Source organism: Malassezia japonica, chromosome 1 (genome assembly GCF_029542785.1).
Source record: "Malassezia japonica chromosome 1, complete sequence".
NCBI lineage: Eukaryota > Fungi > Basidiomycota > Malasseziomycetes > Malasseziales > Malasseziaceae > Malassezia > Malassezia japonica.
The window spans coordinates 2,010,102-2,023,027 of record NC_083370.1 but is presented as its reverse complement, the minus strand read 5'-3'; the positions used below and the strand labels follow the sequence as shown (position 1 = coordinate 2,023,027).

General features: G+C 61.2%; 5 protein-coding genes across 5 annotated transcripts; 3 read left to right on the top strand and 2 right to left on the bottom strand.

Moving 5' to 3' along the window:
• Window positions 1-35: 35 nt before the first annotated feature.
• MJAP1_001078 (ABC-type xenobiotic transporter) lies at window positions 36-4,106 on the top strand (the record flags this gene model as incomplete). The annotated part of the gene is given in 2 exon segments (XM_060265044.1): window positions 36-3,026; window positions 3,045-4,106. 2 exon segments carry the CDS (start codon window positions 36-38, stop codon window positions 4,104-4,106), a joined length of 4,053 nt encoding a protein of 1,350 aa, XP_060121027.1.
• Window positions 4,107-4,122: 16 nt separating this feature from the next.
• Window positions 4,123-5,482, bottom strand: NUP49 (glutathionyl-hydroquinone reductase; the record flags this gene model as incomplete). The annotated part of the gene is made up of 2 exons (XM_060265043.1): window positions 4,123-4,792; window positions 4,815-5,482. The coding sequence occupies 2 exons, from the start codon at window positions 5,480-5,482 to the stop codon at window positions 4,123-4,125; spliced, it is 1,338 nt and encodes a 445-aa protein (XP_060121026.1).
• A 58-nt stretch (window positions 5,483-5,540) lies between these two features.
• Window positions 5,541-6,737, top strand: RMT2 (type IV protein arginine methyltransferase; the record flags this gene model as incomplete). The annotated part of the gene is made up of 1 exon (XM_060265042.1): window positions 5,541-6,737. The coding sequence occupies one exon, from the start codon at window positions 5,541-5,543 to the stop codon at window positions 6,735-6,737; it is 1,197 nt and encodes a 398-aa protein (XP_060121025.1).
• A 42-nt stretch (window positions 6,738-6,779) lies between these two features.
• Window positions 6,780-7,726, top strand: MJAP1_001075 (uncharacterized protein; the record flags this gene model as incomplete). The annotated part of the gene is made up of 3 exons (XM_060265041.1): window positions 6,780-6,841; window positions 6,864-7,634; window positions 7,657-7,726. 3 exons carry the CDS (start codon window positions 6,780-6,782, stop codon window positions 7,724-7,726), a joined length of 903 nt encoding a protein of 300 aa, XP_060121024.1.
• A 15-nt stretch (window positions 7,727-7,741) lies between these two features.
• On the bottom strand, window positions 7,742-12,833 carry GCN2 (non-specific serine/threonine protein kinase; the record flags this gene model as incomplete). The annotated part of the gene is made up of 3 exons (XM_060265040.1): window positions 7,742-8,587; window positions 8,733-9,476; window positions 9,525-12,833. 3 exons carry the CDS (start codon window positions 12,831-12,833, stop codon window positions 7,742-7,744), a joined length of 4,899 nt encoding a protein of 1,632 aa, XP_060121023.1.
• Window positions 12,834-12,926: the final 93 nt, after the last annotated feature.

Sequence of the window (12,926 nt, the reverse complement as noted above, 5' to 3'; positions counted from 1 at the left end):
CCATGTCGGAAGGGACTCGCGGTGCCAGCACGGCGATGACCGCCTACGAGGCACCTTTTCGGGAGCCGATTATTGGAAAGCATAGGTCGACACTTCCTGGTTTCCTCTATCTATTTTCGTTTGCTGGCCCTGTTCCTTCGCCATTACGCTCGCCATGGCAGTTTTTGAACCACCCCAATGTGTTGTTCTTCCTCGGTGTCCTGTGTGCGCTGTCGTCGGGCGGCGGTCTTTCATCGATCGACTTGCTCTACGGCTACTGGACCCACACCGTGAAGCAGTACCAGCATATCGATCCCAACTACGCGATGAGTCGCAGCAACGAACTGGCGTGGATCTGTGTCGTGATCGGCGTGTTTGTAATGCTTACCAGCTGGGGCTTTATGGTCCTGCTTCCTCGCGCTGCGCATGAACTGTGCCAGAATCTACGTGAAGAGTACTTTGCTGCGGCCGTCATCCAGGATCCCGCCTTCTTCGAGCTGCACGGACCGGGTGAGATCGCATCGCGCACCAATCGCGATGTGACTCAAATCCGTGCTGCCTTTGGCGAAAAGCTCGGTTTCTTGCTGAATGCGATCGGAACACTGCTTGCTGGATTTATTATGGCTTTCTCGCGTGCGCCGACGGTCGCTGGCGTGATGCTTTGCGTGTTTGTGTTTGCTGTGCTCGTCACGACGGTGCTCGGATGGCTCGGTGACATGGTGACATCCTCGGCCCTGGACGTCGACAGCCGACTCACGACATTCGTCGAGCAGGTGATTGCTTCCGTGCGCGTCGTGCAGAGCTTTGAAATCACACAGCAGCTCGTCGACCGGATGCATACTTTGTACATTGCCCCGCTCGCGCGGTTTGTGAACCAGCGCTCGATGGTCAAGGGTGGAGACCTCGCGGCAATGTACCTCATCATCAACGCGCTCTACTCCATCAGTTTCTGGTGGGGCTCGGTCCAGATTGCAAAGGGGCGTGAGCAGATGGACGGTGTGATTTCTGCATTCTACAACTACCTCAGCGCCATGTTCTCGGTGGCGATGATCCTGCCGCATCTGCAGAGCCTCATCGATAATGTGGCTGCGCTGCGCAAAATGCGTGCGACGATCGAGCGCGATCCTCGTGTAGATGTGCGCGCAACGGGCGGCGAGATTCTCGGAGTTCCGCAAGGCGTGTCGAATCCAGAAGGGCTCCCGGTGTACACGCCCAGCTTTGCGCTGGACCACGTTACGTTTGCCTACCCCTCGCGGCCATACACGGCGAGCCTGCGAGACGTGTGCATCCAGTTCCCTGCCGGAAAGGTCACGGCGCTTGTGGGCCCATCGGGAAGCGGCAAGTCGACCATTACGGCGCTGCTTGGGCGCGAGTACGATCCAGAGACTTCCAACTTGCCCGAAACAAGCCTAATTGTGGACAAGAAGGAGAAGGAGAAGGAGGACAAGCTCGACGAGAAGGACAGCACCATGGCCAACGACCGCGACGTCGAAGGCGAGCGCCAACGCATCCAAGGCGGTGGCCGCGTCCTGTTTGCCGGTGTAGACGAGCGCGAGCTGAACTTGCGCTGGCTACGTTCGCAGATCGCCGTCGTGCGCCAGAACCCCCAACTGTTTGGCGGTACGATTGCCGAAAATGTCGCCATGGGTCTCAGTGCGGACCCCGTCGCAGCGTCGCTCTCTCCGGAGACGATCCGCGAAAAGGTGCGCGAAGCGCTGGTCAAGGCCGAGGCATGGTCGTTTGTCAAGCGGCTCCCGCAAGGCATGGACACTATGCTTGCGAGCGGCCGCAACGTGCACCTTTCCGGTGGTCAGCGCCAGCGTATTGCCATTGCTCGTGCGCTTGTGCGCGAGCCACTGATTCTTTGCTTGGACGAAGCGACATCGGCTCTGGATACGTCCACGGAAGAACGCATCAAACGCACGCTCAGCAAAGAGCAAAAGAAGCGTGGCATGACCACGATTATCGTCGCACACCGCCTGTCGACCGTGCAGCACGCCGACCAGATTGTCACGATGAACCACGGCGAAGTCGTCGAGCACGGCACGCATGAAGAGCTGATGCGCAACGGCAAGGACGGGTTGTACTACTCTATGGTAATGCACAACCGCACCGCTTCTGGTCTCCCTCTGGAAGACCAGCCCTTTGAAGAGCAAGATACGGCGACGCGTGCCTCGAGCAGCCAGTGGCAGCCTGCGCCGCCGCCGCCGCCGCCTGGTGCTGAACAAGATACGAATGCCACGTCGCGTCCTCGGCCTGCAGGCATGCATCCTGACCTGGCCACGCGCGGTGCCGGCATGACGTCTGCCAACTGGGGCGCAAGCGACCGCCGCCACGGGCAAGGTGTCGTGCAAGAGACGACGGAAGAGACGCACATAAAGCGCTCCGGGTTCACGCGGCTCTACCGCATTGCGTACAAGCAGCGTTTCCTGTTCCTGGCCGGCCTTGTTGCAGCCGTGGCACTCGCTGCGTCCTTCCCCATTTCTGGCTGGATTTCTGGTTTCGCGATCGACGCGCTTGGCTTTCCCGACCGGCGCGAGATGCGCCAATCGTCCAACTGGTGGGCGATGTGGTTTATTGTGGTCGGCGCATGTGCGATTATTGTTGGTTTCTTGGCTTCCTACTTCCTCGAGTTGGCTTCGGAGAAGATGATGAACGCCATCAAAGTCAAGTCGCTGCACGCGCTCCTGCGCCAAGAGGTCGCCTTTTTTGACCAAAAAGAGAACGGGAGCGGCGCGCTGAGTTCTGCCATCTTTAGCAATGCCGCGAGCATCGGTGCAGCGACGGGTGTGGTGGCCGTTCAACTGATCATGGCGCTTGGCAACCTAATTGGCGCGGTGATCATGGCGCTTGCGATGGGCTGGGCGATGGCGCTGACGACGCTCCCTGGCTTGATCTCGCTGATGGTCGCCGGTTTCTATAATGTGATCTTCTTGGAGAAGTACGAGCACATTATCCAGCAGCCGATCGACAAGACCTCGTCGTACATTGCCGAAATTGTCGATGCCATTCCCACCGTCTCGTCGCTCGGCCGCGAGCGGCTGACGGTGCGCCGCATGATGCAGGAAAGCTTGCTGGAGCGGTCGTACATGCCGATGCTGGTCTCGGGCTCGTTGTGCTTTGCCTACACGCAGTTTGCCCTGTATGGAACGTCTGGCCTGATGCTTTACTGGGGCACAAAGCTCGTTATGGAGCGCCGCTTGGAGTCCTTTGGCATGTTTGCCGTGTTCGAGGGCGTGTTCATCGGCATCTTTTCGTCGGTGCGTCTCGCAACCTTTATGCCGGACATGGCGCGTGCGAAGCATGCGACCAAGGTGGTGGATACGTGGTGGAACCGCGTGCCGCAATTCGCCAGCGGTGAACCGACGATCGAGTGGCCGCCCAAGGGCCCCAGGGATATCGTGCTGCGCGGCGTCGAGCTACGCTATCCCCAGCGCCCCGATATGCCTGCGCTCCGCGATCTTGACCTGGTGATCCCCGAGAACAAGACAGTGGCATTCTGCGGCACTTCAGGCAGCGGCAAGTCGTCGGTGCTGAGTCTGTTGCAGCGCTTCTACGACCCGTGCCAAGGCGAGATCACCCACGGTGGCATCGACCTCAAGACCATCCCCCTGCACACGTGGCGTGCCGAGATGGCGTATGTATCGCAGGACCCCGTGCTGTACGAAGGCACGATCCGTTGGAACCTGCTGCTCGGCGCCGTGGATCCCGACAAGGTCACGGACGAGGAGATCGAGCGCGCATGCCGCGAGGCGTGCGTCTGGGACTTTGCCATGGCGCTCCCCGAGGGACTGGATACCATGATTGGCCTCAAGGGGTCGTCCCTCAGCGGTGGGCAGCGCCAGCGCGTGTGCATTGCCCGTGCGCTGCTGCGCCGCCCAAAGATTTTGTTGCTGGACGAGGCGACGTCTGCGCTGGATGCCGAGTCGGAAGTGCTCGTGCAGCGCGCGCTGGACAATGCCTGCCAAGGCTGCACCACGATCACGATCGCCCACCGCCTCTCGACCATCCGCCGGGCGGACATTATCTGCGTTGTCGAGGACGGTGTCGTGGTCGAGCGGGGCAGTCACGAAGAACTTTTGCAAAAGCACGGACGCTACTTTGAACTGGTTGAAGCGCAGTTATAGCTAATAAAGACACTAGTTACGCACCCTCCGCGACCGATACTCCGGGCGCAAACGGATCGCGGACCGACTGGAAGCGCGCCTGATACCACTTGACGTAGTCCTTCTTCAGCGTCTCGATCTCCGCATGGAGCGTCGCGATCTGCTCGGCGAGGCCCATGAACGAGGCGTTTTGGTCATAGATCACCTCCGCAATCACCTGGGGGGCAAACTGCTCGCGCTGCTCGAGCGAGAGCAGGTGGCGCTCAATCTGCTCCATCGTCACACGGTACCGGTGAATACGCGCCACGTCCTCTTCCGCTGCACGCTCGTAAAAGTGGCGCAGCCAGTCGACAAAGCTGCTGCCATCGCTCAGCTTGTCTTTGGCATGCTGCGCAATCTGGTGCAGCTGCATATGATCCGCACGATCGCGCTCGACCCGCGCGGCAATCGTCTGCAGACGCAGCACGTCCGCCTCGAGCGAGGCAGAGAGCGACTGCTGCAGCGTGCTCAGCTCGTGCACCTCGCTCGGCAGTCGCCGGGGCTCGCTGTTTTGGTCGCGCGCACGCAGCTCGTTCTTGATCTGCGTCTGGCTCCGAATATACTTGTCCATCTCTTCGAGCAGGTTGCGCTGCGCATCGGGAAGCTCATTAAAACGCTCGCGCTGGTAGTAGCCGTGCTGCAAAAGCGCAGACGTGGGCTGCGACGATCTGGGTAAGCTGGAAAACGTACGTAGAGAGCGCCGGCTGCGACGCACCCAAAAGGCCGCCTTGGGGCTGCGTCGAAGGCGCACCAAAGAGGCCCTGGGACGCTGGCTTTGCGCCAAAGAGGCCGCCTTGCGCGGGATTCGATGTAGACGCGCCAAAGAGGCCGCCCTGGGGCTGCGACGTCTGCGCGGGCTGCGACGCGCCAAAAAGACCACCTTGGGGCTGCGACGGCTGCGTCGTCGCAGCGCCAAAGAGGCCACCGGTCTGTGCGGGCTGCGACGGCTGCGACGCGCCAAAGAGCCCGCCACCCTGGGGCTGCGACGTCTGTGCGGGCTGCGACGCGCCAAAAAGACCGCCTTGAGGCTGCGAGCCAAACAGACTCGGCTTGGCCTGGTTCTGCTGCCCAAAAAGCCCGGTGCTCTGAGCGGGCTGTGTCGTGCTCGGCTGTGCCGTATTTTGTCCAAAGAGCCCTGTGCTGGGCGCGGGCGTCGCCGAGGTGCTGGGCGCGCTCGTATTCGGCGCCGTGCCGAACAAGGGCTTGGGAGGCGCCGCATTGTTCGCGGGCTGCGCCGCGCCGCCGAACGAGAACGAAGGCTTCGCCGTCTCGCCCGACGTAAACGACGAGGACCGTCCAAAGGCCGGCGTGGCGCTCGCGCCCGGCGCGGCCGTGCTGGACCCAAAGAGCGACGACATCCCAATCGCCGTCGTGACAAACACGGAGCACTTCCCACGTGGCAAAAAAAGGCTCGCGATGGCCCACCAAGATGCGCTGCCGGCCGCACGGCTGCAGCGGAATGCAGAGCTGCTGCATGCCGCAGCGGCGAACGATCTAGATACGTGCAAGGTGCTCCTGTCTCCGTCGGATACGGCGAACGAGGTGTGGGACGGGTCGGCAGACGCGTGGTACGCCGACGAAGAGCTCGGCTGGGACGCTCTGCATTATGCTGCTGACCACAGCAATGCGCCGCTCGTCAAGCTCCTGCTGCAGTGCGGTGCGCTGTGGAATGCTGTGGACAACCTGGGGCATACTGCAGGAGATGTGGCGTGGTCGCGCAACGCGACACCGTGTTACACGCTGCTGCTCGAAGAGGGCGTGCGCCAGTCGTTCTTGACGGACCTGCTGGAGCGCCGCGCGAATACCACGGTAGATGAGGACGAGGCACAGCAAGACGACCATGCCCGTCGCTCGGAAAATGCACAGGGAACTTCGCTCACCCTCGTGCCTGGCACGCAGAACGAGGTGCAGGCGAGCAACAAGGCGTTCCTTGCGAGCCCCCTTACCTTTGAGAAGGACGAGCGAGGGCAGTGGCGGTGCCTGGATCAGGACAAGAACATGGTCATGGCCGAGTGGGAGAACGAGATCATGCACGCCTCGGCACACGCGCTGTGTGAAGGCCAAGAGCCCGGCTTTTCTGTGCTGAATGTCGGGTTTGGGCTGGGAATCGTCGACGAGGCGATCCAGACGTACCGCCCCGGGCGCCACGTTATCATTGAGCCACACCCCGACGCGCTCGCGTTCCTGCGCCAGCTCGGCTGGGACAAGCGCGAGGGCGTCGAGATATTTGAAGGGACCTGGGAAGAGTTTCTCACCCCCGAAAACGACCCTGAAGGCGAAATCGCAATGAAGCTCGGCACGTTTGACGCCATCTATTTTGATACCTACTCGCAGGACTACCAGGACCTGCGCGCGTTCTTTGAGTGCCTGCCGAACGTCTTGTCGGGGCCCGAGTCGCGCTTTTCGTTCTTCCACGGCCTCGCGGCGACGAATCGGTTTTTGTACGAGGTGTACACGCGCGTCAGCGAGCTCGATCTGCGCGAGATTGGGCTGGTGACCAAGTGGAAGATGCTCTTCCCGGACGTGACTGAAGAGACCTGGAACGGCGTCAAGCGCAAGTATTGGTCGCTCGACCGCTACTACCTTCCCATAGCGCACCTGCAGCTCTGGTAAGCACGTGCATAGATGGCCCGAGCGCACGTCCCACCCACGACCATGCCGAGCCAATTCCCTAACCGCTGGGCGAAGATCCGCAATGAGTGGCGCGACGAGTTTGCGTAGGTAGCCATGCTCACACAGCGAATTCTGGGGCTCATTTATGATCATTTTGTTCGGCGCCGGCGTCGAGTGCCAGGTGCGGCTGCATTACATGGTGAACGAAATCGACGAGGCGTTCGGGTCCTACCTCTCGTGCCGCATCGCATGGGCGGCAGGCGTCGCGCTGGGTGCGTGGGTCGCCGGTGGTATCTCGGGCGCTCACCTGAACCCCGCCGTAACGGTCGCGCTGGCCGCCTGGCGCCGCTTTCCCCGCCACAAGATTGCGAGCTACATTGCCGCACAGGTGCTGGGCTGCACGTTTGGTGCCTTCGTCGTCTACTACCTGTACCACGATAGCATTGCGCTGTTTGAAGACGGCACAAGGCACTCGGTGCTTGGTCCGCACGCCACAGCGGGTCTGTTCTTTACGTTCCCCAGTCCGCTGATCTCGCTCGTGACCGCATACTTGACCGAGATCATCGCCACCGCTACGCTCCTTTTCCTCGTGATGGCGTTTGGCGACAAGGGCAACTGGGCCCTGTCGCAGGGCTCGCTCCCGATCGGCTTGTTCCTTGCCGTGCTAGCGATCGGCTCGGCGCTCGGTTTCAACACGGGCTATGCGCTGAACCCGGCCCGCGACCTGGGCCCGCGCATCGCGCTCACATTCCTTGGCTACGGTTCAGAGATTTGGACGCACGACTACGCGTACTGGTTCTTTGGCCCTGGCGTCGCACCGATTGCGGGCGGTGTCCTGGGCGTCTTTCTCTACGACGCTTTTTTGTACACGGGCGAGGAATCCCTCGTGAATGCTAGGTATGTCACTCTACTAACCCAGTGCGGAGCCGTACATTGCGCTGCCCACCGACGAGGCCCAGGCGCCCGGTCATCCGTCCGACCGCGCCTAAGTGCGCACGGACCTCTTATTCTGTCAAGAGCAGACGCCCTTCACGAATGGAATAGAGCAAGACACGACCATAGGGCATAGGGGTAGCAGCCAATGCCATGGGGTCCGCACGCCCGGCCAGCGGCGAGGGCGAGGCGGGCGATGCATTCCCCACGCCTGCATTGCCTTCGTCCGCACGTGTTGCATGCAGAATTTGCGCACGAAGCACCTTGACATATTCGCGCTCCTCGTGCGGCACATCGGCCATTTGCGCACGGAAAGCCTCGTCCGAGGCGGTCGCGACACCGGCAAAGCGGGCCAAGAGGGGCGGAGAGAGGTCGACCGCAAATACGGGGACTTTGCCGGTCGCAAGCACCTCGGTCAGACGCGCCGCTTCGGCCGCCGCTTTTTCCGCAAGCGCTTGCCGCGCGGCCGGCTTGAGACGACGCTCGGTTTGGCGCTCACGCCGCGACCGCTCCATACGGGGAGGGAGGGAGACGTGCACCTCGGATGCAGGGACCGTGCGCATCGGTCCGGGTGCAGAGGCCGACGCCGAGCCTTTGGTCGCAAGCGTCGTTGGCCGAGCTTGCAGATCGGGCAGGCTCGGCCGCGCTTGTGTTCCGCCCGCCGTGTGTAGATCAATGCGTCGCTGCCGTGCGATGCGGTCCTGCAAGAATGGCAGGAGCTCTTCGCGCACCACCTCGTGCTCTGTCCGCGGAATCACCTCCCGGATCTTGAGCACCGGACTGTGTGCACGCACGAGGATCAGGAAAAAAATGCCTTCTGCACGACACATGGATGTCGTGATTTCGAGCGATTCGCCAGCACTGTGCTCGTACTGAATATCGGCACTGATTCCGTTTGCCCATAGCAGAGTACAGAGCTGCATGCGCAATTCGAGCAACCCAGGGCCACTTGCTGCAATATAACATTCTGAGTTAGTAGCACAACGTACCGCAACGCCTCGGCGTCCATGGGCCAAGGGTCCGCTCCTCTTCCGGGCGTCCCATGAGCCGGGGAACATGCACTTGTTGGTACTTGGCCAGGGCGGCCACAATCTTTCCCACAGCGATCTGTACGCCGGCCGCACGCGGCGTCGTGACGGCCGTGGTCGACGTGCTGGGGAAAGCAAACCGAGCCAGGAGCTGATCATACCGGCCACCCACCGCCAGCACTTCGCGGTGCTTGGTATTTACATGCTTGACCACGGCAAAAATCGTGCCATGCTGGTACCGCTGAAGGCCATGCGTAATGAGTGGCATGAAAAGGAGCTTGTGGCGTACGCCAAACTGGTGCGCAAGCTGTGCGATGCGTTGCATGGCTGCAATGGGCGCTGCGAGTGCGCCGCGTTCCGACGGTGTAAGCAGTGTCAAGAGCTTCTCTGTCGTGCTCTGCACGTCACCACGTAGATGCAAAGCATCAAGATCGTCGAGCTGCACTTCCGTCAGACCGAGCTGGGCGAGCTGCTGCTTAGTCCGCTGCTCGGCATGGCGCACCAGTAGCAAAGGCAGCGCACTCACAATTGCAGGACGAATGCGTTCGGGGAAGCGTCGCAGAAGCACGTCAACAATCGTCTCGTGTCCAAGTTCCATCTCCCACGGCTCTCCTGCGAGGCCGGGGATGTCGAGGATCTCGTCAAGGACATCGAGCATTTCCGCCTCGGAAGCATAATCGGGGTCCGGCGACACGATGTCGTAGCTCGCTGCAAGCACCGCGCGAGGCTGGCCACCGGCCAAGAGGTTCTCGCGGTAGACATCTGCGATGTCGAATCGCTTGATGCGCTGGTGGCCACTGCGCGCGCAAATCCTAGCAAAAGGTACAGTAAGGTCAAACGGAAGCAACACCACATTGCCAGTCTTGTCGAGCAGTTTCACAACGTTTGTCTCGGCAATCAGCGCGTCGTTTGGCGGAAAAAGAAGGGGCGGATGCACCGGCACGGCACCCCGTTTTTGAAAGACACTGCGAAGGTACTGGCAGACGACGCCGACCAACACGTCGTCTTCGTCACTCTGCGCACCCGTGTCGAAGGTAAAGTCGCGAATTTCGTCAATCGTCGTCTTGGAAAAGAGTGATGCAATGAGTTGGTGACGGTGCACGCTGGACGGGCTTGCGGCGAGACGTAGAAGCTCTTCCACGTACTCGTCCTGCATTTTTGGTGGAAGAAGGGGGCTGTGTAGCATCGCCATCGGGGACGGACGCTGCGAGGGGTCATGACTGAGTAGTTGACGGATGATTTGCGTCTGCGCGGGAAACTGTTCCTCGTCCCAAGATGCAGGGAGCTCGATGGACGGCTGCCGAAGGTCGCGAATAAGCTGATTGCGCTCCATCGTCGTCTTGTAGTACCGCTGCGATGCGAGCATTTCGAAAAACATCACACCAAGAGAAAACATGTCGACCTTGAAGTTGTACCGCGTGCTAAGGCCTTGTTTTGCAAGTACCTCGGGCGCAATGTACGAAAACGTGCCGAGGCCCGACGTCAGCTCTTTGTCGTCGCCGCTCTGCTCGCTCGACACCGACTCGCGCATCCCCGTCTCGATCGTCTGGAGGTTGGTCGTAGCGAGGCCAAAGTCGCCAATCTTGATATCGCCATTGCCGTACATCAGCACATTGCTGGGCTTCAGGTCGCGGTGAATGATGCCGACGCTCGCAATGTGCACAAGCGCCTCGAGCATCTGCCGGAAAATATTCCAGGCCTCGTCGACGGAGAGACCACGTTCGATCGCATCACTCAGCGTCTGGTTCTCGACGTACTCCATTTGAATGTAGAGCACACGCGTCGCGCCTGTGCCGCGATCCTGCGACGAAGACATGGGCACGGGTGGCGTCGGGCTCACCAAGCTTGCGCCGCTCGACGAACTGCTGTCCGACAAGTTGGACTCGCTGCGGCTAGCCCAAAGCGCACTGCTGCGGTTCTCATTGGCTTCGCTAGCGACATTCGAGTCGTCATGGACACTGCCAAACTCAATGTACGAGTCCAGATCCGAGATATCCTGCTTGTCTGTCGACAAAAAGTCGTCAAGGTTGCTGCCTCCGCCGCCCACGGCATGCGGCGCAAAGCGGTTCAGTGCACGAATGGCACTCGCATCCATCTGCTGACTCGTCGTCATGGCCATCTCCGAGGAGGTCTCTGGCCCGATGGCCGAGAGACTCGGCACTTGCGTTTCTTCGATCCAGCACGTCACATAGCGCACGATATGAGGATGGTCGAGACGCGAAAGGGTCATGATTTCGCGCATCGTCCGCTCTTCTTCGGCCGCCGAGCTGCTGAGTCGCACCTTTTTTACAGCGTAAAAGCGACCGTCAAGCTTGTTCTTGGCCTTGACCACCACACCAAACGCGCCCTTCCCAAGGAATTCCACTTCCTCAAAGTCACTCAGATAGCGCGACACGGGCTGGTAGCTCGGCGTCGCGACGTTGCGTAGCTGCCAGAACGAACCGATGGGCTCGGGCTGAGGAGCATGGCGGGGCGGCCGCTGTGGCCGCAATGACTGATGCATCGCACGCGCTGCCACGGTACGTGCAGGCGAGACCGGCTCGACTTCGCTGTGCCATTGCGACGCACTCGTCTCGTCGAGCAATGTACGCAGCTCGGCAGCGGTACCCCGAGCCTGCGGCGAGCGGTGCATGAGCCGCTGCAGGAATGCCTTGGCTTCCCGTACTTCTTCGCCCTGCATCGAGTCCCAGAGCTGCTCTGGCGATGCATACGTATACATGACGTGCGTTCCAAACAGCATCTGGCACGCACAGCGGCCAAGGTCCCACAGGTCGCGGGGCGCATAGTAGTTGATCGGATCGCTAATCGCTTCCGGCGAGCGCCATAGGTCGGGAGCAGGCGTCTCTTCTGTACGCATCGCATTTAATGAATTCGAGCGATGCATGTCCCACAGGCGCCGGCGGTACACGGCGCCCGAGAGGCGTACTTGCTCGTGCTCCAAAAGGATGTGCTCGAGTGCGACTTGGCGGTGCACCAGCTGCGCAGAATGCAGCGCATGCAGCGCATCTAGCAGGCATTGCAGGTGCGACCGCACGCTTGGCCACGGCAGCGTGCGGCACTGCGCGAGAAGCTGGCTCATACGCCACGCACCTGCACCAGAGCGTACAATGCACAGAGCACTCGCCTGCGGAAGCTCAGGCGTACGGAGCGGGGCACGTACAAAGCCCAAGAGCGGCGCAAGAGACGGCGCACGGATCTTTTGCAGTGTGTGCAAATCCGCCTCGAGATCGTCGAGTTTGCGACTCCCAGCTGCGCCGGCATAGTACGGCGCGGTGATCGGCGTAATGTCTAGTGCCCAGAGCGTCTCGTTGGCGTCGGCAAGTTGCTCAGGGAAAGCAACAAAACTGCGAGCCAGCGGAAAAGTCTCGAGGAGCGGCCCTCGGCGCACCGGCGAGGCGGGCAGGGGCACCGAAGCCAAGGCAAATGCCTCCTGGTCGGCCTTTTCCATCTCGACGCTCGCGCTTGCCTCGGACGGGACCGGCGGCGGCGGCGCCATCGGCGTGTCGCGCAGCTTGCGCCGCTCTTCGCGGATCGCCGCTTTTTGACGTCGAGTCTCGCTCTCGATGAGCGTTGCAAGCTCACGCGAGCGCTGTTGCTCAGCTTCTGCGCGCTGCGCGTGTTCTTCTTGCACGCGTCGTTCTTCGTCCTGCTGCTCGGTCTCGGCGCGTTTTCGCATGCGCTCTTCCAGACTAAGCTTGGCCGTAGACGAGTCCTGCGCAGGTGCTGCATTGTGCACGCTAATGAATTCTTGGGCAACGCTGACGAGCTCCCAGATCATTTCGGCGCCTATCAAGCTGCGCGCCTTTCCCTGGAGCACCTCGCCCAGCTCCTCCAGGCTGCTCGGCGGCACGCCGCGCGTACGTGCATCGTTTGCACGCACATGCACAGTAGGATGCGTATTCGGATAAGTGCGCGTCAGCGCAATATGCAGCACAACTGCTACGTGCGCTTTTTGCGACTCGTCCTCTGGCCGCAGCACAATTTCATAGGTCTCGACCTTGGCGGCTGCGGCACCGTGCCAAGCCTTGGGCTGCAGAACCTGAAAGTCGGAACCAAGGATTGAGGCCATAACCTCGCGCTCGGTGCGCCGGAGCTCTGCAAGCTCATGGGCAGGCACCGGAGCCGCGCCTGCCATGGTCGCCGGAAGCACTCCGCCACGTCGCCACGTGGCTTGGTCCGTGCGGCTTGGCATGGTGCGGCGCACGGCCGGATTCAGAGACGGATGGCG